Source organism: Microtus pennsylvanicus, chromosome 9 (assembly GCF_037038515.1).
Source record: "Microtus pennsylvanicus isolate mMicPen1 chromosome 9, mMicPen1.hap1, whole genome shotgun sequence".
In the NCBI taxonomy this organism is placed as follows: domain Eukaryota; kingdom Metazoa; phylum Chordata; class Mammalia; order Rodentia; family Cricetidae; genus Microtus; species Microtus pennsylvanicus.
In genome coordinates this window covers 12,425,207-12,452,500 of record NC_134587.1, presented here as the reverse complement: position 1 = coordinate 12,452,500, position 27,294 = coordinate 12,425,207, and the positions used below count along the sequence as shown (strand labels likewise).

General features: G+C 43.8%; 1 protein-coding gene and 1 pseudogene across 2 annotated transcripts in view; both read left to right on the top strand.

Annotated features, from left to right (window-relative positions):
* Positions 1-15,386, top strand: part of Myo3b (myosin IIIB) — a 283,449-nt gene extending 268,063 nt beyond the window's left edge. For both annotated transcript variants that reach the window (XM_075984938.1, XM_075984937.1), the window contains exons 32-34: positions 11,954-12,060; positions 12,435-12,481; positions 13,299-15,386. In XM_075984938.1, coding sequence (XP_075841053.1) covers positions 11,954-12,060; positions 12,435-12,481; positions 13,299-13,437 — 293 coding nt within the window. In that variant the 3' untranslated portion in view covers positions 13,438-15,386. The remainder of the gene's footprint in view (positions 1-11,953; positions 12,061-12,434; positions 12,482-13,298) is intronic.
* A 6,821-nt stretch (positions 15,387-22,207) lies between these two features.
* On the top strand, positions 22,208-22,934 carry LOC142856741 (peptidyl-prolyl cis-trans isomerase A pseudogene; annotated as a pseudogene).
* The last annotated feature ends 4,360 nt before the right edge of the window (positions 22,935-27,294 follow it).

Genomic DNA, 27,294 nt, shown 5'->3' with positions numbered 1-27,294 from the left:
CACCCTCTCTTTCTCTTCTTGTTTTGCAGTAGTAAGGGTCCAACCTTGGACCTCAAAAATGCTAGGCAGATGCTCTCCCGTTCATACACACCCCCATCCCTTTTGTTAGGTGTTTGATTTGTTTTGAGATGGGGTCTAAGTTACCCAAACTGTGTTTGAACTCATTCTGTAGTACAGATAGACCTTCAATTTGGGATCCTCCTGCCTCAGCATACAGAGGAGCTGGACTACAGGCCTGTATCATTAGGTCTGGCAAGGAAGGCTTTTACTTTATTATTTTTTGTTTGTTTCAAAAAGGAAGGGCCTAATGTAGATTTAAGCAGGAGAGAGAGAGAGAGAGAGAGAGAGAGAGAGAGAGAGAGAGAGAGAGAGAGAAGGAAGGAAGGAAAGGAGGGAGGATGAGAGGGAGGGAGAAAGGAGGAAAGGAAAGGGAGAGTTAAGAAAAGGATATATTAAATCTCCTAGAGTGGGTCCAGGTTTCTCAGGAGAGCCATGGGCCCCTTGTACAGAAAGAACAGGGCAGCAGAAGGTGAGGACTTTACCCAGAGCCCCACGGCAGGCAGCCAGGGTTGGACCTTGACCTCTGTATGTATAGTTGGCTGTCTCTATCTGTATGTATAGTTGGCTGTCTCTATCTGCAAAGCCACCAGCAGAAGAAGCCAGAGAAGGATGGGTCCAGAGCCGTAGACAAGGGCCCCAGCATCTCCCATCGTGGGAGGCCCCAAAGATCCGGTTATAACTGGTCTAGTCAAACCAGCACCATGGTATCTCTCATGCACTTAGAATGCTGTTTCTTCCGAGAAATTCATTCACTCTTTCCTCCAGGACACCGACTCCCTGCTCACAGAAATGACCCCTCCCCAGACTCCTGCCGGGTACCGCTGGTTTTAGTGTTTTCATGTGAACGGTTTAAACAGCTGAATTAGAGCCGCGTGGTGGTGGCTCTAAACCATTTAAAAGTTAAACTCAGAAAGGTGTGAGTGGCATGAGGCAGACCCATCGATATCACACAAGAACGTCAGTGGTAAAGCGTAGCCAATCTGGTTGCTTTCTAGACACCTCCGACTGGTCCCGCCCTCTAGCAGCCGTGCGGGTTTTTCTCTGCATTCATTATTTTATTTTATTCTATTTTTTTCCTTTAAGGAGAGCTCCTGGGGTCAGAATGGCTTTGGGCCTTTGTTATTTATCTGTTACCCCAAACCTCAGAAGAGCACCATCATAGGTCTGGAAACCAGAAATACTACGTCCGTGATCAGCGAACTGTTCTCTTGCGAAAAGAGAAATGATTTTGCCAGGGTCCTGGGAGATCAAGGAGCCCTTACGTATGCTCTGGAATTCGGTCATTTAATGCAGCTGCCTGTTCAGACAAATGCCTGGCAGTGCCTAGGACCCTAGGGGGACAATTCCCTTTTCCAGAATCCCTTTTGCTCAATTAAAACTTCTCTGAGCTTATGCCAGCTTTTCCCAATGGCAGCTAGCTAATCCGCAAAACCCGGTCTGTGCTAAGAGCCGAGGGTCAAATTTCTGGCTTTCCCAGCCCCTGCTGTAAACTAAGCCACCTGGATGGAGGAAGAAGTGCTCTTAAGTAACCACAGTGCTGGAAATCCTAACCCCGACCATTTGAGTTAGGAGCTCCTAAGAAGGGGTGGAATACCTGTATCGTTCCAAAGCCCTTCCATGGTTCTGATGTGCAGCGAAGGCGTAGTTGACCCCACCAGAATCAGGCAGCAGCTGTACTGAGCAGCATCTGTGAGCTCCATGCTTGTCATGAGTCCTCTCCTTCCAGATCTTTCCTCCCCTTGTCAGGCTGCCAGGATGGGTCTTGTCATCAAGACCAAGCCGTAGTACATGCTAGGGCTCTGTAGTCAGACATTCGTAGTTGGGTTTTCCCACCCCGTCTCACTCCAAGAACACACATGTACATAATGTTCATGTTTCTCAAATGTGGGCCAGAGGTCCCTGGTGATCTCCAAGGTGTGTGTGGATGGGACAGAAAGTGACACTGAACTTACAACAGTTGCTCCTTTCCCAATTCTCGACGTAAAATCTTCGCATTACTTTAAGAAAGCGGGCTTAAAAAGAGAAACAAAAAAAAAAAAATCAGTAACATTTCGAATAGAATGTCTTCAGTTATACTCACTTTGGCCTCAGTGGGACTGGGATGTTACACTAGGTTCATCCCTGTAGTCTGCTCATCCACGCCGGGTGGTCCGGAGGACACTGCCCTGACCATGACGGTGAGAAGACATTTTTCCAGTGGATCCCCAGTAGGCTCTCTCTCCCTATGTCAGGAATTCCTATGGGAACCGCAGCCACGCCGGGGCCCATAGCTGCGATGGGGATAATTGGGTGGGCATCAGGATCGATACCTGTGTGAGATGGGTGTGGTGACACTAAAGACGGGAATCAGGAGGGAGAATGACCTGACGGCTGGCGATGTGGCAAGCTGACTAGTTGACACAGATGTTCTGGGAGGGGAAATGGACGACAGCCTACATTGTTATTTGGTATGTGAGCAACAGCTTTGAAGCTCAGTGGACAGAAGTCTAACTTGAATTAGCTGACAGGGTTGTAGTGTAGCAACTCATTGTCTGAGCCAATTTAGAACCCCAGAGGTGTTGCGGCATTACTGTCTTACATGTGTTTCCCACTTGCTTTTGTGCATGTTTTTGTTTGTTTGTTTGGTTGGTCTACAGAGTGAGCTCCAGGATAGCCAGAGCTGCCCAGAGAAACCCTGCCTCGAAAAACAAAAGCAAGCAAACAAAAAAAAAAAAAAAAAAAAACACCCACACGCTGTGCAGCCAAAAGTGGTGGTGTTTGCAACCCCAGCGTTGTTCATAGAGAAACACTGGAAATCATTTCTGTGCCCCCATAGGAAATTCCACATATTGGCCATAGTTCATCTATAAAGCAGAACTTATGCAGCCACTAGAAATAATAAAGTTTAGACTACTGCTGGACAGTGGTGAAGAAACCTGTCCCAGCAACTGCTCTTAATGAAAGAAGGAGATCAAAGAATCAAACCAATTGCATTTATCACCTAAAATTTTGATCATAGTGCTAATATAATTTAATAAACAATATAACTCTGTAGTAGGAGACTGCTCGTTTGTTTCCCAGGCGCCCAGACCCTAATAATCACACAGAAACTATACTAATTACAACACTGTTTGGCCAATGACTCAGGCATATTCCTGGCTAACTCTTATATCTTAAACTAACCCATTTCTATTAATCTGTGCATTGCCACGAGGCTGTGGCCGAACAGTAAGGTTCCAGCGAGCAGTAAGGTTCCTTTGGCAGCTTTGGCGTCTCCTTGATGCCACCTACTCTCTCTCTCTCTCTGTATCTCTGTTCTGATTTCCCTCCTGGTTTCACTCTGCTAAGCCATTGGCCCCAAAAGCTTTATTCATCAACCAATAAATGCAACACATATACAGAAGGACGCCCCACATCATCCTTAAAGAGATACGTGATTTTCAAAATAGGTTAACGATAAGGAAAATAGTTATGATTCTGTTGTTAAAAATAGTTATGCTCCTATTGTTCAGAAGGGAAAGCTATAATACAAATTAGATGGACGACTAAAATGTTTTTAGTTAAAAAAATGAATGCAAATTTGTTATTGTTATTTTATGTGCAGGAGTATCTTATTTTCATGTACATCTATGGGCTATGTGCATGCAGTACCGACACAGGCCAGAGGAGGGTGTCAGAGGCACTGGAATCAGAATTACAAATGGTTGTGAGCTGCCATGTGGATGCTGAGAACTGAACCTAGGTCCTCTGGAAGGACAGCCAGTGCCCTTAACCACTGAGCCATCTCTCTAGTTGCTGAAAAACTTTTTTAAAATGGCAATTAACTTGCCTTGAAAGACTGGTTTTATCACCCTTTTTGGTAAATTTTGCATTCCTAAAGCATTTCATGATATAGAATACTATTTTCTTACTAGAACCCTTGACAATAAGCCAGCTGATAGAACCAGAGAACAGACCATGAAGAGGAAAGAGATCTGAACAAGAAGGAGAATTGCGACCACTAATTCATTTAGTCAATGTGTGTGAGTGTGTGTGTGTGTGTGTGTGTGTGTGTGTGTGTGTGTGCAAGTATGCATAATATGTTCTTGCACATTCCAGCCCCTGAGCTATGAAATGGTTTTCAGGGAAAATGAAAATTTCTGCCATCTCTCTAATTTAATATTCCACATAGACAATTTACAACTCTAGCATCTTCCACAGGCACTAATTTAACTCAGGGATGTTTTCTTTGTAGCAATTTTGTGATTTTGAAGGAAATTATTTATGACATAACATGGCAACTGGGAAAATTTGTATCTTCCTTTCATCTTAGAAAGCAAGATATGAATTACATGGATAGCCCAGGAGAAAAATTCTCATTCTCTCTCTCTCTCTCTCTCTCTCTCTCTCTCTCTCTCTCTCTCTCTCTCTCTCTCCCTCTCTCTCCCTCTCCCTCTCCCTCTCCCTCTCCCTCTCCCTCTCTCTTTCTAAATTTAGACTTGGTCAGGTGAAAACTTTTCAGAAAGTCCCAGTTTAAAAAAATACGTACATACTATCACATAGTCACCCAATAGTGGAAACAACAACCTAGACCTTGGAAGTTTGTTTTGTTTGTTGTTGTTGTTGTTTGAGTCAGGGTCTCACTATGTTGTAGCATGAAAATAAAAACCCAGAGACAGAAATTGGGGGTCAACCTGAAAACCAGGAAAGCAAAGCAGCCAAGCCACTAGAGAAGTCTTACCTCTAACAAGGCTGGGCAACCACAGCCTAAGCAGATTAAGCAGACAAAGCAGTCCGAGCCTCTCTCTCCTCCCATTTTATATTTTCTCTAGTGCTGGGATTAAATGTGTGAGCTACCACCACATGGATTTGTTTCAGCTTTGATCTTGTGTAGCCCAGGGTGGCCTTGAACTCACAGAGATCCATCTGCCTCTGTCTCCCAAATCCTGATTAAAGGTGTGTGCCACCACTGCCTGACCTCTAGTGGCTTGGCTTTGTCCTTCTGATTTTTAAGCAAGTTTTATTTATTAAAACATAAATAAAATATCACTATATTCTTTAGTGGCTTGGCTGCTTTGCTTTTCTGGTTTTTAGGTTGAACCCCAATTTCTGTCTCCGGGTTTTTATTATTCATGCTACACTATGTAGCCCTGGCCATCCTGAAATTCACTATGTAGACCAGGCTGGCCTTGAACTCATCCACATCCACCTGCCTTTGCTTTCCAGGTGCTAGGATTAAAGGCATACTCTTCCATTCCCAGTGTGATCTCGAGGCTTTAAGGCAAGAATTTTGTCTCCATTCTGACAGTGGAGCAGGTGTGTTGGGAAGCTTAAATTGTCGACCTTGTGCAGTCTAGAATCACCTAAGAATAGAGTCTGCCTGAAGAATCGTCTAGATCAGGTTCTCTTGTGGGCAAAGCAGGAAGAGGGAGAAAGACCCACCCTGACTGTGGCCTGCACCGCTTCATGGCTTGCACCCTGGACTGGATAAGAGTGTGGGGAGCCAGCTGAGCACACCATGCATGCGTCCCTTCTCTGCTCTTCACTGTGAATGTGGCCAGCCACTTCAGTCTCTCCCTCTGTTCCCCCTGCTGTGACTGACTGTAACTGGAATCATGACCTAAAATAAACTCCCTATCCCCAAAGCTGCCTTTTGCCAGGTTTATTTTATCACAGCAATGGAAATCAAACTAGAACACCAGGATGGAGGAACCTCTGCCCAAATGCCTTGAATCCCTCCAACGTAAAAGCAAAGGGCCAAACCGAAGAGTTAGCTTACAGGGAACTTCAGGACTTCAATTTGAAAGTCTGAACTTCCAAGGTAGATGTCTCCCTTCCTCCTCCCTGTGAAGGCTCTGAGCATCCCTGAAACAGCTTCCCCTTTGGAGTACATCAGGGATTTCCTACCTCCTTGGGAAGATTATTTCACTGATAGCCCTGGTGAGGGTCTACATATTGTTACCAACTTTCCACTGTGTGGTTCTTACTGGATAGGAAAGGCTCCGTGGCCAGGAACCATCTTCCTCAGTCCTGGCTGCACACTAAAAGACTCTAAAGAGGTTCTACGTTCTCATATTAATGTCCAAGCCTCGATTCTGGCATTGGTGTTTTAAAAACTGGACAGCTGGTGTAGTTTGCAGGAACTAGCCTCAGTGAGACTGGAAACCCTGAGTTCACAGTTGCAAAAATATGCCTTTTAACTAACCGTGTGACCTCTCAATTTCTTTATACCATGTTTATATCTTTAGGTTCATTTATTCTTCCTCAAATAAGATGAAGTAAAGAAAATAATTAAGATATTTGAGTTAAAACAAGATTTATTACACAAAAAGTGAAGTGGTAAGGAGAAGCAAACTTCCTGGAAGGATTGACAAGAACTGTGCAGTGATCTGCCTGATTGGAGCTGAGTTACTGCCACCTCCAAATGCCCGAGAACATCAGTCAAAGAGTGACGTACCCCCCCCCACACACACACACACACTTCTACATGGAGTTGACAGAGCTTTGCACAAAAATTGTATAACTCTGGTCTTATTTAAACACCCCAGGGGTAGATCCCATAATCCCACAAAGGCTTTGCCATCTGTAGATCTAGAACAGCGAACGCGCTGTTTGCTTCAAGAGGATGTTTTCCTTGGCAAGCGATGCTGGGAATGCTTCATCCATAAAATGGCAATAAGATCAGAGCTCTCTGCTCAGAAACCCACCATGCCTGCTAGGGTTCGTGGGAGGGAACAGGACCAGTGACTCCCCAGGTGTCCACTCCTTTTGTCCCAGGACTTCTGTTTCTTAGCCTGCCTATCCCTCAGAGACCAAGAACCCAGCCTGTTCCCCAGACTGAGAAAGATTGGATGCATGCCCCCATGCCGCCCTCCCTCATGGTTGATCTTCTCTGTCCACATACCACTTGCTGTGGGACAACGATCTTTTATCTTGTCACTTGTATTATTTTAATAAAAGGCTGATTGGCCAGTAGCCAGGCAGGAAGTAGAGGTGGGGCAATGAGAACAGGAGAATTCTGGGAAGAGGAAAGCTAAGTCTGCAGTTGTCACCCAGATACAGCTCAGTTGTAGAACATGGGTTATAACCTGTGCCTAGTTGAGGGGGGCAGGGCATGTGTGTAGAGACCGCAGAACGGCCTTGGTGTTAATTTCTCAGGATCTGTCCACATGTCCACCTCTTTCTTTCTTTTCTTTTTTTTTCCTTTGAGACAAGATCTCTCATTGGCCTGGAGTTCACCAATTACAGTTGCCAGCAAGCCTCAGGAATCTCCTTTATCAGTCCATTGTATCTAACAAAGTACCTTGCATATAGGGAAAATGTTTTCTAAGACACTCAAAAACACAGCAACAAAAGTAAACGTAATCAAATGAGTTTACACCAAGATAAAAAGCTTTTATTCAACAAAGGAAATAATCAATAGGATAAAGAGACAGAACCTATAGAATGGAAGAAAATATTTTCAAACTGCATATTTAGCAAGGGGTTAATATCTAAAGTATAAGGAGCTCAAAAGCTGACTAGCAAAAATAAAAAGATTTTTTTAAATTACCTCACACACACAAAATAAAGAAATAAGTTTAAAATATAAAGATTTTTAAAATTATGTCTATGTACGCATATAACTATGCACACATGAATGTGGGTGCCCATGGAGGTCAGTATGAAATCCCATAGAGACAGCATTATAGGTGGTTGTGAGCCCGCTAGAAAAAATCAGCATGTACTCTTAACCATAGGAGGATTATTAGGAGAGAGAATGGGCAGAGACAGAAAGCAGGGGGTGGGAGTGCTGGTCCCTGGAGACAAGAGTGGCAGAAGAGAAAGAGGGAAGAAAGAGAAAGAGATGGGAGGTGGGCAGGCCCACCTTTTAGAAGGGAACGGAGAATGAGAACAGGAGGTGCCCTTAGTAGCTCCAGCTGAGGACGCATCCTGTCAGGACCCTAAGGGCAGGCCAGCACAGGTGCCTGAATACTACACCAGTTAGATGTCTCACCAGGTAAAGATTTGGTTAGAATTTCTATTGTTGAGGTAAACACCAGGACCAAAAGCAACCTGGGGAGCAAAGGCCTTATTTCAGCTCACAGCTCACATCCTCGCTTCATCAATAACGGAAATCTGGGCAGGCGGGAACTCAAGCGGGCAGGCACTTGCGGCCGGGAGCAGATACACAAGACACGGAGGAGTCATGCTTACTGGCTCGCTTCTCATGGCTTGCCCAGACTGCTTTTCTTTTTGTCTTTTAATATTTATTTATTTATTTATTTAAGTATTTGTTTATTTTTGGTGTTGGTTTTTCGAGACAGGGTTTCTCTGCGTAGCCCTGGATGTCCTGGGACTTGCTTTGTAGACCATGCTGGCTTCTAACTCAGAGATCTGCCTGCCTCTGCCTCCACCCCGACTCCCACCAAGTTCTGGAACTGAAGGGGTGTGCCACCACACCCAGCAAGCCTTCTTTCTTATAGCACCTAGGACTGCCAGCCCGAGAGTGACTCTGCTCACACTGGGCTGTGTCCTCCCACGTCAGTCATTAATCAAGAACAGGCACTCCAGGCTTGCTTACAGGCAAATCGTTTTCTCTAACGACTCCAGCTTGTGTCAAGTTGACATACAACTGACCAGCACAGACACCTACCACCAAGTCTGACAACCCCAGACTGACCCCCAGAACCTACATGGTGGGAAAGAGAACTGTTCTTCTCTGACCTCCACACGCGTGCCAAATCACAAGCATATGTGTGCATATAAACAAACAAATATATGTAAAAAAAATCATAGTGAACCTAAATGGGTATTTACAAAAAGAATCTACAGACAAGAACTGGAGATAGAGCTCAGGGGTTAAGAGCACTTGTTCTTCAGAGGACCTGGGTTCAGTTCCTAGCACCCACATGGCAGCTCACAGCCACCTGTAACTCCAGTTACAGAAATCTAATGCCCTCTCCTGGCCTCAGTGGGCACACAGCATACATATGATGCACAGACATGAGGCAAAACACCCCTATGGATAAAATAATAATTAAAAACTTTAAAATTAAATTAAATTAAAAATTGGTGTTTTGAGACATGGCTTCTCAGTGTCACAGCTCTGGCTGTCCTGAAACTGGCTGGCATCAAACTACAAAGATCTGTATGCCTCTGCCTCCTGAGTACTGGGATTAAAGGCGTGTGCCACCACCTACAGTCAATAATTACAATTTTTAAATATAAAAAATACTGCATGATGTAGCAATTCTTCTACAGGGTATAAGCCCAAAGAAAATGAAGTCAGTGTGTCAAAGAGGTAACCTGTGTTCCCACATTCCTGAAAACACTATTCGCACCCACCAAGAACTGCAAACAAGCCGTGACCACCAGCTGATGCCTAGAGAGAGTGTGGCTCATGTACCCAGCAGGACACTACTCAGCTCTAGCAAGAGTGAAGCTCTGCAGTGTATAACAGAATGGATGGAACCAAGGATGAGTGTGTGAAGGAAAACGAGACAAGGACCACGCCTACCATCTGTTTGCAGGATAAGCAGGGATTTATCTCACAGAAGGAGAAAGCTGACCACCAAAGGGCGGGAGACAGAAGGAGGGAGGGAAGAGAGTTGATTGGCGGATACAGGTGAAACAGGAATATGGAAGTCTGGTGTAGGCTGGCTACATGTCACGGCAATCTGCTGTGCACTTCATTGTCAGAAGAAAGGAGTTCGGGTGTCTCCCCTCATAAGGAAATGTTAAACATTTGAGAAGGTAGATATACTTGGCCTGACTTAAATATTACCTGGCATATGCAGAGAACCATTGTATGGCAACCCAAGTATGTGTATATTTTAATGTTTTATGTATCAGTCAGCTCTTAGATTTTAGAACACAGCATACAAAATAAAAAAGAAAATGTTTCTCTATAATTTCTACTCAAAGTGGAAATCTCTAGTGAGGCTAAAATATGGTTTGAAATACAAACCTCCAATTCTTTTTTAAATTTTTGTTTATTTTTATTTTACTTTGTGTGTATGGTTGTTGTGTCTACAGGTATCTGTCTGTGTGCCTTATGCGTGTGTGGTCACTAGAGGCCAGATGAGGGTGTCAGATCCCCTGGAACTAGAGTTACAGATGGTTGTGTGTCACCATGTGGATGCTGGGAAATGAGCCTGGGTCTTTTGCAAGAGCAACCAGTGCTCTTAATCATTGACCCCTCTCTCCATCACCCCCAACTCTTGTCTGTGAATAATTAGCTTATCATTTAGCACGCTGTCCATGAAATACCTTCTTTGCTATCCTGTAACATTCAAGGACAATACCCTTTGGCAGGTGTGTGTGTGTGTGTGTGTGTGTGTGTGTGTGTGTGTGTGCGCGTGTGCATGTGCGTGTACGTGTGTGTATGCGTTGTGCATGCATGCATGTGTATGTGCGTGTGTGTGTGTGTGTGTGTGTGTATACAAGAGCTCGAAGTCAGAGTATCCAATTGCCGTGGAGCTGGAGTTACAGGTGGTTGTGGGCTCTTTGACATAGATGGTGGGAACTGAACTCAGTTTCTTGAAGAGTAGCACACACTCTTGTTTATTTTTTTATGTACCTTGGTGTTTTGCCCGCATGTATGTCTGTGTGAGGGTGCTGGATCCCCTGGAACTGGAGTTACAGACAATTGTGAGCTGCCATGGGTGCTGGGAATTGAACCCAAGTCCTCTGGAAGAGCAGCCAGTGCTCCTCATCACTGTGCCATCTCTCCACCCCGAACTGCTGAACTTTGACTCAGATAGCCAACCAAAGGGACAGCAGAATCTACAAAAACCCATTTGCTTAGAAGGGAAATGAATCATGGCTTTGTCTGCAGTGTGGTTTCCTAATCCACAGTGCTCTCTAGGTCTAGGGTTTGAAATTAAGGCAGACCAGAAGAGGCTGCCCCGTGAAATCGAGCAGTCCTCCCTCTCCTCCTCCCTTCTGTCACCTCCAGAGGCCACATGGATCAGAGGCAGGGTTCAAAGCACTTCACTAAACACTAGCTCAAGCCGTGTTCCCCTAAAATGCATCCCACTGAAAGATTTGCTCTCCCCTGGAGTATGTGCGCTCCAGATGTCTTTGAACTCTCACTAGAGAGTGTGGGGCAAGCGATGCCAGATTGCTTTGTTGTCTCTAATGGACTTATCCTGCTCCAGGTACTTTCCTGGGCAGAGGCTGACCACCAATCAGCTCGTACCTCAGCAGTGTGGACAAACCAATTTGTTTTCTGTCACTCTGGCCTGACGGTTCAAGTTGGAAATAGGCAGCAAAGTTACAGATGCCAGCACTCTGGCATTATGATTATGCCAGATTAATGAGTGTGTGTGTGTGTGTGTGTGTGTGTGAGTGTGTGTGTGTGTGAGTGTGTGTGTGTGTGAGTGTGTGTGTGTGAGTGTGTGTGTGTGTGTGAGTGTGTGTGTGTGTGAGTGTGTGTGTGTGAGTGTGTGTGTGTGTGTGAGTGTGTGAGTGTGTGTGTGTGAGTGTGTGTGTGAGTGTGTGTGTGTGTGAGTGTGTGTGTGTGTGAATGTGTGTGTGTGTGTGAGTGTGTGTGTGTGTGAGTGTGTGTGTGAGTGTGTGTGTGTGAGTGTGTGTGTACGTGTGAGTGTGTGTGTGAGTGTGTGTGTGAGTGTGTGTGTGTGTGAGTGTGTGTGTGTGTGTGAGTGTGTGTGTGTGTGAGTGTGTGTGTGAGTGTGTGTGTGTGTGAGTGTGTGTGTGTGTGTGAGTGTGTGTGTGTGTGTGAGTGTGTGTGTGTGTGTGTGTGTGAGTGTGTGTGTGTGTGTGTGTGTGAGTGTGTGTGTGTGTGTACGTGTGATGACATAGCTCCTAGAAGTAGCAACGCTTCGTTAAAATCGGACAGGGCTTCTACCAAGTACATTTACACGAAGAGCGGTTCCCCAGTTCGGTCTCCTTACACCCAGCAAGGCTTGCGATGAGGTTTCCTTGTCTGCAGGTTCGGAAGATGGTCTCTCCCAGAAGCAGCGCGCACCTCGCAGACGGTGTCAGCAGCCCAAAATGCTGAGTAGCCCCGAGGACACCATGTACTATAACCAGTTAAATGTGAGTTCAAAGTGGCCGTAAAGCCGTTTTACCGGCTTTGTTTCCAGTTAATAATTCCGTTATTAATACCTGTTCCAGCCCCCTCCAGCCCCACCCCCACGCTCTTCTGCTCGCCTCGCGAGCATGTGCTGGGCTCTTTATCTGTTGCTTTCATGTCAGGATGTCTGCCTTCACGGTGAATAATTGATGTGGTTTATCAAAGACGAGCAAGATGCATGCTTCATCAGGCTCACTTGAGCCCTTTGATCAAAAAAATTATGCTGTGACTTCTGATATTATCAGCATCTGCTTGCATTCAACACAAAATCACTTTGAATTAAAAATTAACGACTTGGTGCTTTCCTTTGACTGTGTGTTCTTGGCCCTATCCACAGGGAACTCTAGAATATCAAGGGAACCAGAGGAAGCCAAGAAAACTTGGGTAAATATCTGTCTTCTTAGTTTCCAGCAACTGTAAACAGAAGGGGTCCTTTGTGATAGCGCAGGAAAGGCAAAACTTTCCAGAGAGTCTTCTAAAAATACTACTCCACTCGGATATTGCCGCCGCTGATGGCACTAGCAATTCTTTCTCACAGTATCAAGTACACAAAACTTGAATCCAACAGAAAGGTTGAGATTGTCACCTAGGACAAATGTTATTTCTCCTGATCTTCCCAAGGAAACATCAGCATTAAAGACTGGCTCTGACTTGTACAAAACTCTCCTTCCACGAGCAAGAGCGCCTTTTTCCCAAATGCAGACAGGCACTCCCGCCACGGTTCAGCCTTCCTCAGGCTTAACCCTTGCCGGGAATGATGAGGAAGAGTACCTAGTCCATTTGTTTGCCAGTCTCACAATGGAGACCAGAAAGGGAGGCCGTAATTGGTACTGCTCCCAACTGAGGGAGGTCGGGGAAGAACTGTCTCCAGAGGACACCAGGTGGAGACAGACCACTTGACCCTAGGAAAATCAAGTTATGATATGATCACAGCTTTTACGTACTGCTTACCAAGGCCCAGAAAGAGGAAAAGCTTCATGATCAGACCCAAGATACTGCCCCAAATGTAGGGCACATTAAGAGTTGGCCAGGGTTAGCCCTGCCCTCCCCCCACTCTGTCCCCCGCCCCTTTAACACCCCCCCTCCCGCCTTCCCACCCTTCGCCCCTCCCTGCCCCCACCCCTGCAACTTTAGGGACGCCAGGGATGACCCTGGCATCTGTTTGATTTTCCCATTGAAAAGCCTCTTTTCTCTGTTGCAGACAAGTCAAAGTCCTGGATGGGGAAGACCAGTATTACAAATGCCTCTCCCCTGGGGCCAGTGCCCCCGAGGAAAGCGACTCCGCCCACCCGTTCTTTTTCTCCTCACCACCCAGAGGCGACTCAGATGCTCCACAATGAGTTGTGCTTTCCAGCCCCAAGTGTGTCCCAGGCAGAATCAGTTGTGGTAACCGATCATCTCATAAGAAAGCGCTGTCACGGGGTCAGCGTCTTTGGACACGGCCCGTGCCTGACCCTCGCTGAACAACTCACAGATCCCTGAAGATTCTGTCTCTTAAGCCGGGCAGTGGTGGTGCACGCCTTTAATCCCAGCACTCGGGAGGCAGGCGGATCTCTGTGAGTTCAAGACCAGCCTGGTCTACAAGAGCTAGTTCCAGGACAGGAACCAAAAAAGCTACGGAGAAACCCTGTCTCGAAAATAAAAAAAAAAAAAAAAAAAAAAAAAAAAGATTCTGTCTCTTGCTCCGCTTCACCTGCCCTGCAGCCGGAATCATAGAACCTCTGTTCTCTTCATCAGGAGAGAACACCCCTGCCTCATGGATGCAGTCATCCCAGCTCCCGACAATAGAAGAGGGTGGACAGGCCCACCGCAGGCCGGCTCTGGAGTTGATAACCTGTTTATTTCTCCACTAAGCAGAATCCGGCAATCTCTTTCCTGCTCTTCTCTGCCCCTGCCCTCTTTGTTGGGATTTTTTTTCCTCTGCTTTCCCCAGGATCAGGGCTTCACTGCTGAATGCTCTGGAAGAGTGGTCCAAGATTTCTGTTTAGATACAAAAGTTGAAATCTTTCAGGTTCTTTCTATGGGGCACATGGATGTCTCTGTTGCACGTTGTTGTGTTGAGAGCATCTTCACCTGTTTCTTCTGGCTTGCCAGCCGTGAAGAGCAGAACGTGGAGGGTGAGAATGTGGGCCTGGGCAAAGGCAGGCCCCTGATTTTGTTGCTGTGTTCCCAGGTCAGCTGTCTCCATAGGCTGTGGCAGATGGCAGAGGAGAGATCTCGTCTTGCCCATCTCTGTGTTCCTCAGGCCCAGCTCAGGGCCTAGGAGAGTGGACACCCAGCGCATAAGAATGAATTCATTCACAGCAGCGTGGCTGGCAGGGGAGTTACTGATATCTGATAGATGAGTGACCCTTTTCTTATATTTAAGCAACCTCTGATGTTTTGCTCAAGGTTAAGCTGTTTGTATGGTAATTGTAATGACCGTATATGGTGTCATACTCAATATATTCAATACAAGCAGCCTTCTTGAGCACAAACTCTGTGTAAAACATTATGGAAAGCTGCTATGTGCTGGGAAAGCAAAACCCCGTCTAAGACTCCTCTAGAGCAGATGTTCTTAAATTTTCTTTCTCCAAATTACTTAGCTGATTTAAGAAAAATACTTCAAAGATAAGGGAAAATATTACTATCTGATTTTTTCTTTAATGGAAGGAATTATAACTTTTTCCCAAAGAGAAACAATTAAGTGAAGTTGGTGTGTTAACTTTCCCTATGCCAAAGTGAAGAAGCCTCTATAACTCCAGACAAGACAATATATAGTGATAGACCCAAGAAAAGAATCCACCCAAGTTGAGCTTGTTGAACCAGTGGATTCAACTGGGCTTCCTGGGGCTGGAAGGATGAAACAGAAGTTAAAGAACTTGATCTTTCTTCTTGTTAGTGTTGTTTTGTTGTTGCTGCTGTTTTTCAAGACATAGCTTCTCTGTGTAGCCCTGGCCATTCTGGAACTCACTCTGTAGACCAGGCTGGCCTCGAACTCGGAGATTTGTCTGTCTCTGCCTTCTGAGTACTGGGATTAAAGATGTGCGCCACTACTACCAGGCAGAAGCACTTGTTTTTACAGAAGACATGGTTCAGTTCCCAGCACTCACGTGTGGGCCCACAAATATCTATAACTCCATTTCCAGGGGATCTGACACCCTCTTCCGAACAAGTCACACATGTGGTGCATATTCATACATGCAAGCAAAACATTCATACATATTAAATAAAATAAACCTAAAAAAGTAATTGGGATTACATACAGGAGTATGGATGAAGGGCTGCTTACAGAGCAATGGACACTTTACGGAGAATAGTCCCTCCCCATAGCAACAGCTTCCCCTCAGGGAGGGGCAGAGTCCGGTACACACCCTTGAACACCTTCCACACTTCCACAAGGAAACACGAGTGAGTGCTCTGTTGCCCTGAATTCAAGATGGCAAGGGCTACATCATGCCCAGAGGACAGAGTTCCACAGCTGAGACTTGTAGAGAGCTCAGAAATTATAATGGTCTAAGAAATAGCTACAGACAATTTTAGTAGCTACATTGTACTTTTAAAAAAAAAGCTAAATCTTGGGGGTTTTCCAGATCTTCCTTTGACAAGTAATGTTTATATGCTGTGAGAATAGAGCAGACAAAACAAAACTTAGTTGCTTAAGAAATAATGCTGAGGGCCATTCTGTGAGAGACTACTTGCTTAGCAGGGGCAGGGCTTAATCCCCGAGAACAAGAAAGACGATGAGAGAGGGGAGAGAGAGAACGCCTAGAAGATACAGATTTTCTCTGAGTGCCTTCAGAAATTTCAGCTTTATCACTGATTAATCTACTTTGATGTAAGTGTTTTTCAAACTGTTGACTAAAAAATGTTCATAACTTCCTGTATGTCCGCATACAATGTAAGTCTGCCTTGTTTCTTTCACACTAAAATGTGTCTACAGATAAAGGTTTTAAGAAAAGAATCACTAGATTTTAATTCAGAGGCTCTGTGATAATTGGTGATGCAGCTGTGACTCCAGGCCGTCGTTCTAAAGCCGTGGTTGGTGTCGACTCTAGCATAAATAAAGTACGCTATAGACTTTTCTCTTGGGCCGTTCATGATGCCGTGGACTCCGGTGTAATTCTTCCATCAAGTAGATGATAATACATTATAACCTGGAACTTCATGTTCATCAAAATAGTAACCATCTGTTAAAAAAAAGCAAAATCAATAATCCAGAAAGGCCGTACCAGAGATCTCATGCCTCCCCATAAGAAACAATCATTTAAATATTATTTCTGATTTCAACCAGGCATGGTGTTACATGCCTAGAATCTCAGCGCCTTGAGAGGCTGAGACATGAGGTCACCAGGTCAAGGCCAGCTTGGGCTACATATCCAGACTGTCTCAAAGAAACAAAAATTATGTCTAGTTCCTCCAGTGATTTCCAACCTTCTCTAAGCACAGTCACCTGTCACAGAAAGACACAATGATCAGCCATAGGCTCCACATCCCACAGCAAAACATCAGCTTCACCATACAGCCTAGGTGTGCAGTAGACTATGCCATCTAGAATTGTTTGTTTGTTTGTTTTCCTTCTTTGAGACAGGGTTTCTCTGTGTAGCCCTGGCTGAAGCTGACGGCCTTGTGGTTAGGGTTTGTAGATTAAGGAGAAAAAGCCTTTAACAAATAAGAAAATCCTGGTTAAATCAGAATTCTCTAATTAGATGGTATTGCAGGTTCTCGATGGTTTAAGTGAAATTCCCTCTTCATTGTCATGATCTTATGCTGCCTTGAGGAGCAGTTTAGTGCTAAAGTGCTTGTCTGGAAAATAGTACATACACACAAGCACACATGCATGCATCCATAATACACACACAAGCACACATGGATATATACATATATACAGGGATTATATATGTATGTAGAATGAACATAAAGAAAACTTTCTTAGCTTTTCCAAATTGAGGATTCCAAGCGCTTCCCTCAGACTCTGAGTCTAGCAACATTTTCATCTAGGAGAGGGAAATGTTAATTTGTTTATAATGTAATTGTGTTACTATTATGATGTTTCATTTTGTGACTTCACTCTGGATAGTATCCTTTTTACATCAGATGATAATATATTAAATGCAGTATTCTTTTCTTTTTTTAAAATCTTCTCATCGGGACTTTACATGACGTCGGAGACGCTGTCCACAGGGTCAGCCGCCACCCGTGTATCAAATATTGTTACATTACTGTCACTGCACAGAACCACTTAAAACAATCAAACAGTCTCACATGTTTAAATCCATGCTTCTCTCCAAGCAAAAACTTAGGGGAGATTTTATTATGTTTTTAGATTTATTTATTTATTATGTATACAACATTCTGCCTTCATGTATGCTCACACTTCTGAGGAGGGCGCCAGATCTCATTACAGATGGTTGTGAGCCACCATGTGGTTGCTGGGAATTGAACTCAGGACCTCTGGAAGAGCAGCCAGTGCTCTTAACCACTGAGCCATCTCTCTAGCCCCTTAGGGGAGATTTTTAAGTGGGTGTCTGTCTCTAATTCCTAGCAGGGAATTGCTTCCTTGGGGAGCTTGCCATGACACTATACAAAGGGGGGAAAGCGTGGTGAAAATCACCAGGACAAGGAACAAGAGAGGTTGAAATGAAAGCTAGCTTGCCAACCACCTGCCAAGTGGGCAAACCGGGACCACTCAACCAGCCTGATGATGATCTGAATGGCCCAGGATTTTTTTAAGTTGTATGTAGAAGATAATTTGCCTGAGTGTCTGAGTCACAGAATCTCCAGCACCATCTAATACTATTTTTAAAAATGGATGAATACATACATCTCTACTTCTGCTTTCTAGTCGGAGCAACGTTATGATCCAGGCCTCATCACCTTGGTAATTAGCTAGCATTTGTAAAGTGCTTTGAAGATGAAAAGCATCCTATAATGCTAAGCATTATTAAATAATACGAGAGGAAAGTCATGAAATAGATACATTGTTAACATTAATTTGTATTTTATCTTTGCTTATCACCGGTTCCCTCCCAGCTGACATTTGGGGCTGAACTATAGAGAAATGCTGAGGCTGGGCCTTGTCTCTTTCCATTGCAGCAGGCTCCAAATGCATACTTCCCCCCTCCAAAAAAAATGTGTTCTCACATAGAAATAAGCTATCCGGAGAGAGTCCCAGTTAAACTGCTAGAGTATTAACTAGTTGAACAATTCACCTCCAGCCAATAGTTAAAAGAAAGGATGTGCTAACTCAGCAGTGAATAAGCACCTCTGTAGCCAGAATCCCATCACTTGGGAGGCAGAGACAAGACAAGGCAGAAATACATACTGAGTTCTAAGCCAGCCAGAGCTGCAAGGTGAAACCCTACCTCAAGAAACAAACTAATAGATAAAACAAAATTTCTGTTTAGTTGAAGGCAGTGAAAAAGGCGCCAGCAAAGAAAGCAGCCGAACGTGAGTCTACTCTGCCCTCTGTCCTGTTGCTGAGCCTCCCCCTTCCGGGCAGTCTATTGTGGAGTGTTGACTGGTCTCTACCTTCTCCTGTCGTCAAAACAAGTTAAACCACGTCTTCTGAAGCTGCAGTCTGACTCTCTGTCATCTCTTTCTCTCTCCCAGTGCGAAGTGGGCAGGAGGCAAACCAGCTTTCCAAAGCCCCTGGCAGCCTGCCAGGAGCTGACACTCGGGAGAAAAGGCTAGAGCAAAAAAATTCTTAAGATACGTGCATCGTGAAGACTTTCAATAAAGCAGGAACTAACTGACGAAGAGCATTCAAAGTCTTCGCCAAGTGTCTAAATTGCCTAAAAGCGAGCCGATCTCTCCAGATCGTCGCAGCATCTTCATCACGCTTCCGTGATACTGAAGTTAATTCAGAGTCCTGTTACAGGAAACTCGTCCTTATTAAAGTCACATTAAGTACTCCCTTTTTATTGATCTTCCCCTTCAGCTTAATGATAGAAACTTACTGATGTTTTAATAATAACCTCGCAAGCTTTATCTCATTTTACTGTGCCTCGCTACTAAAAGATGTCGTGGACCCGAACTTGGCATAAACATTTTGCAGATATCTTTAAAGGCTGGGGGAGGTGGGAAGTGGAGGGGTCGGGGGTGGGGGTGGGGGGCTCAATTGAGCTGCGTGTTAACAAAGGTGGCTGAAAAACTAAAAGATAAAAGGGAGGCTCCGGTGTGAACATCAAAGAATTGTTAATGACAAGAAATACCATTAGGGTGAGCATTGCTTTTGTTTCAACCCTTTCACACCTGCGGAGTGTGGTGTGTTCAGCCTTTGTTCCCAAGTTGGAACTACCTCCATTAGCATTTATAGGCCAAAAAAAAAAATGGCCGCAAAAAAAAAAAAAAAACAAACCAGAAACCTACTTCTGGCTCTCCCCTTTGGCTTGAGAAGTCAGAAATTAGTTAGCTATCTGCAGATTTCCCTCTGGTCTCTGGTTATAGGTATGGTAGAGAGGTGGAAGGTAATATGTTGCAAATGAGTCTGCTGGAAATGTGAGAATCACTTTGTAACTCAAAAAAAAAAAAGGGATGGGAGCTGCTGGGAGAAGCTCCCAGAAGAAGCCCAGACGTGAGCAATGGCGAAATCAGAGCGTGAAATTCAGATTAGTCCTCCCCGGGCTGTGCGGGGAAGGGAGCACGGCAAGACTTGGCATGGCAAAAGGTGTAACCTGTTTTATTTGGCCCCTGAAAAATTTTAACAGATGGTGGGACCAGCTGTCTTTTTCAGCCATTTAATAAACTCCTCGGTGGTAACAGTTTGAAAAGTGGGGGATTTTTTTGTTTTAGGCCAGAGGAGAAAATAAAGAAATCTGTCCCAAATTGTCTTTGCCAAGCAGTAGAGCCTGGAAACACGAAAAGTTGAAGGAGGAACAGACACAGCCGTCCAAATCATGGTCTTGTTGTTTTTTAAGGGAACCGCAACAAAACCAAATTCTCTTAACAGCGGGGGTTGAGGAATGAGTTTTGTCTCATTCTTTTGATCTGAGCTGTTCATCTGCCTTTCAGAAAGAGACTCCTGGTTCTTTAATAGTGATAGACAAGTGCGCACAAAGTCAACAGTCACCGGACGTAAACACTTGGTTATGACCGACGAAAGGACCGATTCCTTCCGGTTCCATAAAGAGTCTAAAATGGTACAGACGCCTCCAGTTCCAGTCAGAATATGACCAAAGAGGTTTAGCTTTGGGGACTTAAATATTTTCTAAAACTGACACCTTTTCCTCCCACCAATAAAATGGCAATTTTTAGTAGTGAGAGTTCTGCAGTTCTCCCTGAGGCCTCCAAACTCAACTCCCCTTTCTTACAATTGCTAGGGTTGAGCAACAGCCACTTCCACTTGACAGACCTTTGTTTTATCTGGGCAACCTGGAAAATTACACCGATAGGCTTGGCAATTAAATTTGAAACAAGGGGATCTCCACTTTCAAGAATGACAGAAGCAATTGCAGTTCATCCAGGTGACACTTCCCCAAAAGCCCACCCTTTTGCATGTAAAATGTTTGTTTTACAGTCTCTGGTCCAAAGAGCCAGCTATACAAGAGTATTCCTCACTAATAAGGCTGGATATGGTGGAGCACGTCTCTCATCCAGGCACTTGGGAGGCAGAAGCAGGGGCATCTCTGTGAGTTTGAGGTCAGTTTGGTCAACACAGCAAGTTCCAGGCTAGCCAAGGCTGTACAGTGAGATTCTTTCTCAAAATCAAAAACTAAACAACAACAATAACAACAACAACAACAAAGCCTAGTGAAGAAAGAAAGAAAGAAAGAAAGAAAGAAAGAAAGAAAGAAAGAAAGGAAGGAAGGAAGAAAGAAGAGGGAGGACATGACTACGTAGGGAGGAGACGGTTTATGATGGTTTATTGTACATAAAAGGAAAAGCATAGCAGAGGCAGAAACATCTGGGAGAGTCCAGAGTGAACATGACCCTGAGCTAGACCATGTAATGAGAGGGAGAGCCAGGAGTCAAGAGGTCAGGAGGCAAAAAAGCCAAAAGGTAAAACAGCTGGGTTGAATGGGAATCAGAGAAGCTGGGGAAGTGAAAGCAGAACCCAGTCCCTGGACTGGAGAAGTTAGGGTAGAGGGTGGGGTAATCAGTCAGGAGGTGCTTGTTATTGGTAGGGACTGAGGTAGGGACCTGGCAGCCAATGACAGCTTTGATTTGTTAACGAGCAACTTAGCCATTTGTCTTGGGTTTGAGACCCAGGGTTTCGTATCTAGTAAGCATTCTGCTTAGCTTCTGGCCTGCCTGCCTTCTTTCTGAACCTTTAGTAATGTTGGGGTCTTAAGCTGCAAAGTTGGGGGGATTGGTAATGAAAGATATGATAACAAGTATACATTTCCTTTTACAATACAAAGTACTACACTAAGCTTGGGGAACGGATAGCTTCAACTAAAATTAAAGAAATGGGACTTCATAAGATACATCAAACCTGTCTACAAACTAGATTTATCCAGACTTTACCTCCAAAATGTCCATGTGAATATCTATGTGAACCACTTACAGATACCAAATCAAATAAAAAACAGAATTTCGGGCCAATCTTCCAGAACATATAAATGTGCTTTATTCTAAAACCAAGAGGAAAAATGAAATGATTCTTTTAAAACCCAACTGAATACACACACACACTCACACACTTACCTATATCTGTATGTACAGAATATATATATATTTCTAACACACCTTCATAAATAAATGTTATATTTAATATTTCTTTTTACAAAAAAAAACAGAGAGAACTGTAACCTACCTAGCAAAAATAAATACTAAAGTAAATAAACAAGTAAAATAAGTACACATATGTGTATCTATCCACTTCCCCTCTGTTCCAATATCATTAGGTAAACGGGTGAGCCAGGTTAAGTAAACAACATGGTTTAGGACTAGCTGCCACCGTTAAACCTTTAATATCTCCAGTTTACCTTACTCAGGCTTTCTGCCAGTGAGGGGCACCCACACCTTAGACTCCTGCACACCAAACACATGGCCACTGCACCTTCAGAACCGTCATATGCATCCCCAGTAGCGATTATGACCTAAGCAGTGACCCGCAGAGAAGCCCACAGAAAAGAGCACAGAAAGTGGCTACCTCGGCCGCTTTGCAGACGCCGCTGTCCCCTCTCACCGCTTGCTGCAGCCATGGTCAACCCCACTGTGTTCTTCGACATCGCGGCCGATGGCGAGCCCTTGGGCCGCGTCTCCTTGGAGCTGTTTGCAGACAAAGTTCCAAAGACAGCAGAAAACTTTCGTGCTCTGAGCACTGGAGAGAAAGGATTTGGATATAAGGGTTCTTCCTTTCACAGGATTATTCCAGGATTCATGCGCCAGGGTGGTGACTTCACACGCCATAATGGCACTGGCGGCAGACCCATCTACGGAGAAAAATTTGAGGATGAGAACTTCATCCTGAAGCATACAGGTCCTGGCATCTTGTCCATGGCAAATGCTGGACCAAACACAAACGGTTCCCAGTTTTTTATCTGCACCACCAAGACTGAGTGGCTGGATGGCAAACATGTGGTCTTTGGGAAGGTGAAAGAAGGCATGAACATTGTGGAAGCCATGGAGCGTTTTGGGTCCAGGAATGGCAAGACCAGCAAGACACCATTTCCGAGTGTGGACAACTCTAATTCTTTAGGCTTGCGGGGTTCTTACCCATCAGACCATTCCTTCTGTAGCTCAGGAGAGCACCCCAGCCCCATCTGCTCGCAGTGCCCTGTAATCTCTGCTCTCACTGAAGTTCTTTGGGTTCCATATTTTCCTCATTCCCCTTCAAGTCTAGCTGGATTGCAGAGTTAAGTTTATGATTATGAATAAAAACTAAGTAAGAACTGTTAAAAAAAAAAAGAAAGTGGCTACCTCTAGTATTCATCTAGCGGCACACAGTCATAGCTCTAACAAGAGACTAAGTCCAAATTTTGTGCTACTTCCTGATGCATCCTCATAAATAAATGTAATATTTAATAACATCATTTATTTTTACAAAAAAAATCCTGAGAGAGAGCTGCAGCCTTCCTAGCAAAAATAAAAGCAATATTTTACTCTAGAGCAAAGAATTACAGATAATGAATCCCATCTAAAAATGATAAATTAGCCAGGCTGTGGTGGTGCACACCTTTAATCTCAGTGCTCCAGAGGTAGAGGCAGGCATATCTCTGTGAGTTCGAGGGCAGCCTGGTCTACACAGCAAGTTCCAGAACAGCCAGAACTACACAAAGAAGTCCTGTCTCAAATAGGTAGGTAGGTAGGTAGGTAGGTAGATAGATAGATAGATAGATAGATAGATAGATAGATAGATAGATAGATAGATTATAAATTAATGTGAACCAGAAGAACTTAAATTCTTTAGGATTATCAGAAAAGATTAATTTCTCAATTCTTCAGATATCTAAGAAACTGAAATAAAAGAAAGCGTGCAAGAACTCTTTATGTAACTTAGACATGCTTCTTACACCAACAGCCCATTTCTGTATTCCCAATTGTTTTTAAAAAAATACCAACCAAAAAAAAAGGTTTCAAGAACAAATCTTCTCTCAGGAAAATTGCCTTTTCTCCATTTATGGATTTTATACAACAACACCAACACAACCCCCTTCCTTTTACCGAGGAAAAAGTGCTGGAGATTGCAACAAACCTTTACTACCTAAAGAATAGCATTTGTAAATATTCTACGCATCTATAAGCACTCTTGAAGTCTGTACCGTGTGACTAACCCACAGGTTGGTTTACATTATTGTTTTTTTAATGGGATGTCATATGGAAACCTATTTCACCAGAGTTTTAAAGAAATAAAAAGGGTATTGTTTTGTGTTCTTCAAAAAAAAAAAAAAGAACTCTTTATGTTGGGTACTTCCTGATAAGATACATTTTTTTTAAAAACTATATGATCAGTAAGCAGTTAAATTCTCAGCATTCAAATAAATGTTTTAACAGATTAGCTAACAGCTGGTTGTACATAAAAAAATTCTACCTTTAGTTTCATTGCAATAATAAACATAACTACAAACACTCGAAAGGGGCTGAGTAGTTCACAAAATAGTTGAATCTTTCCAAAGATATCACTGGATATGTGCTGTGTGCCAGACAAAGAATATCACGTGTGACAGGACAGGGGTAAAGAAGGAAAAAAAGTTATTTATATCACATGTTAAAATAAAGGGTAACTTAAAAGAAATTAAGAAAAAAAAAGAACAAGAGGAAGAAAATAGGATTTTTTGGCTCCAGAAGAGAAACAGAACAAGAAACAGAGTTATAACAGAAACCCAAGGTTTTTTGACGATACAGATGAAACTTCAAAGTGGTCAAACAGTGACCCAATGAATGGCACCAGAAACATTTACTGAATTTCAGGGGAACTCACAAAGTACTTGCAAGCAGCCATGTTTAACCAGCTGTGCGGATTTGGATGCAAGATGTAGATTGTTACCATTCATTTTAGTAGAAGTTCTGTTTAGAGTTCTGTAGAGGAAAGGAGGAGGAGCTAGGCCCCTCCTGCCCCTGGCTGGTGACAGGCACCCGCTTGTCACCAGAACTCTGAGGTTGGAAAATGGCTATCTGCAATATGGATGAACTTAGGATCAGAAAAAGAGGGTAAGTCTCAAGCCCCAAATTAATCATTAGATAAGACTTTGTAACCCAAATCAATGAGATTTGGGGGACTTGGGAAGTGGATAAGTTCTAGCCTAGAGGAGAAAAGACAGGAATTTCTCCTGATAGGGGAACTTTACAATCCACAGTCTTGTGCCAAATCAGCATGCCAGGCATTTGTGACTTTTCTCCTGCATTCCTAGATTCCTGCTCTTTTGTTCTCTCCCCAGAAATCCTGCCTAGCGAGCGCTGTTCATCTTCTTTATTACATCAATATCATCTTCACACAGTGTACAAATACCCACAGCAAAGAATAATCTTACAGGTGTTAATTAGCACTTTATCTTAAAAAGTCCTAAATAGAAGAATGAGAGATCTGTGTGAAAAAGGAAAAGTGTTATAAAAGTAGGAGAAAAACAGGTAAATGTTTCCATACCTTTTAGGTGAAAAGACCTTTCCAAACAGGATGTCAAAGGCACTGCCAGGCTGTGGTTGTGCATGACTTTCATCCCAGCACTTGGGAGACAGAGGCAGGCAGAACTGAGTTTGAGACCAGCCTGGTCTACAGAGTGAGTGCCAGTACAGCCAGAGCTACTGTTATATGGAGAAATCCTGTTTCTGAAAAAAAAAATAATAATGTCAAAGACACTTTAAAGAAAGAAGCAAAAATGGGCCAGGCGTGGTGGCACACACCTGTGACTGTGAGGTAAAAGGATTGGAAATTCAAGGTCAGCTTGGGCTACATTGTGAGCAAGCCTGAGGTCAACCTGGACTGCAGAGTAAGACCTTGTCACAAAAAGAAAAAGAATTTAAAAAAAAATTTTTTTCTTTCTTCCCCAGCTTGCCTACAGATAGGAATTCTCTGGGAGAATTGGCAGAGCGGTGTACACTGTGTCGTTCTTTGCAACCTTATATATAACAGCACCAATAAAACAAGGATTGATTGAGATATTCAAACACAAGGCATGATGGCCCATAAACACACTGGAATAATATATAGACTTTCAAATGGTCCAAAGGGTCCGGGGGAAAAAAAGCCTGGTACAAAAATACTTTTTTACAATATAGTTCCCTTTCTCCATACTAGAGAACAAACCCCAACTTTGCTCATAATAGATATTCACCGAGCTGTATCCCCAGTCCCTACAATATGCTCTTTAAAAACATAGGTATGGGTACTATTTTCAATTTCCAAACAAGCCTATGAAGTGTACTGAAATCTGGTAATGCTTGTCTTTTTGTATGAAACATGTAGCATCAGTATTGCAAAGGAAATGTTTAAGGGACCAAAGTAGCTGACTACCTTCCTTTCATCCTTCTATTGGAACCAACATAATTATAAGTTAATTCATCCCCAAATGCTTTTCTGTGTAATCTTTGTAACATCATCAAATCCTGTTTTAACCTTTCTGATTTCTGCATGAGGTTCCAGGAGTGAACTCCCCTCCAGTGTTCAGAGAAGAGGTCTATAAACTGCACTGTTAGGTGATGATTACATTTTTGGCACACCGTTAGAAATGGATTATTATGAAACTATTGGAAATTCAAACTTTTGTTAAGTTATGTAGCAATATAAGTATAAACATATTATATAAATATATAAAATATAAACATATACCAAAAAACTAAGCTAAAGACCAGAAGGATAAAGGCACATGCACAATAGGTTTGAAAGTGTGGCTGGCAATAGAGAAAAAAACTGCAGTTGTGTTCATAGGGTGAGCTGATGGGCAATCGGGCTAGTTAATTCTGTAAATGTTTTCATTTGAGTTTTCAATAAATACAAGACAGAACAACTATGTGAAACCCCAAAGTGGGTTTTTGTAAGAATGGAGTTTTGGACCAGGGCATGCTGGGTTGATCATTCTCCGTGAGGTTACTCTTACAAAGGGTAGCCTAACGACCACGTCATCAATCCATCCGGCGGCCCTGGAGAACTGACAGGCTGTTTTAAGTCAAGAGCTTGTCCTGTTTCCCGCCTGTGAAATAAGAGGTTCTAGCAAAGAAGGCTGGGGGGGGGGGGGCAGAACAGAAAGGGAGTGTATTGTCCGCAATACTATCTGAGTAGAGTCCAGACTCAGACGACTGTTGCACTGTTGCGAGGGGGTGAAGGGTGAAGCCAGTGAAGAGGAGGAACTGATGGTTCTCAGAGCACTGGTTGAGCAGTCCCATGTGACATCAACACAAGCCTTACACAGCGCCCCAAGCTCCCCTAAGCCACAGTGAGAGTTATCAGGCTCCCAGGCAAGACCCAGAAGTCAGCACTGAGCAGCCACTGCTCCCAGGATTTGCGGGGAGAGAGTGGAGTGATGTCTGAGGTTGCAACACCTCCCTCCTGCCCTCCACCACGAATTGGAGGCTTCGAGTGGGGGATGCTTTCCCAGAAGACAAATACTTCATCCTTCAAATTTCTGCCCAATGCTTCACTTCTGTCACCCAAATCCTCTTCCCTTAAGACACCATCTCTGAGAAGACAGAACACCACTAGACAATACCGTTCTTGGAAATGCAGAGATGGCTCAGCAGTCAAGAGCACTGGCTGCTCTTCCGGAGGACCCGGGATTCAATTCCCAGCACCTACACGGCAGCTCACAGCTGTTTGTAATTCCTGTTCCAGGGGATCC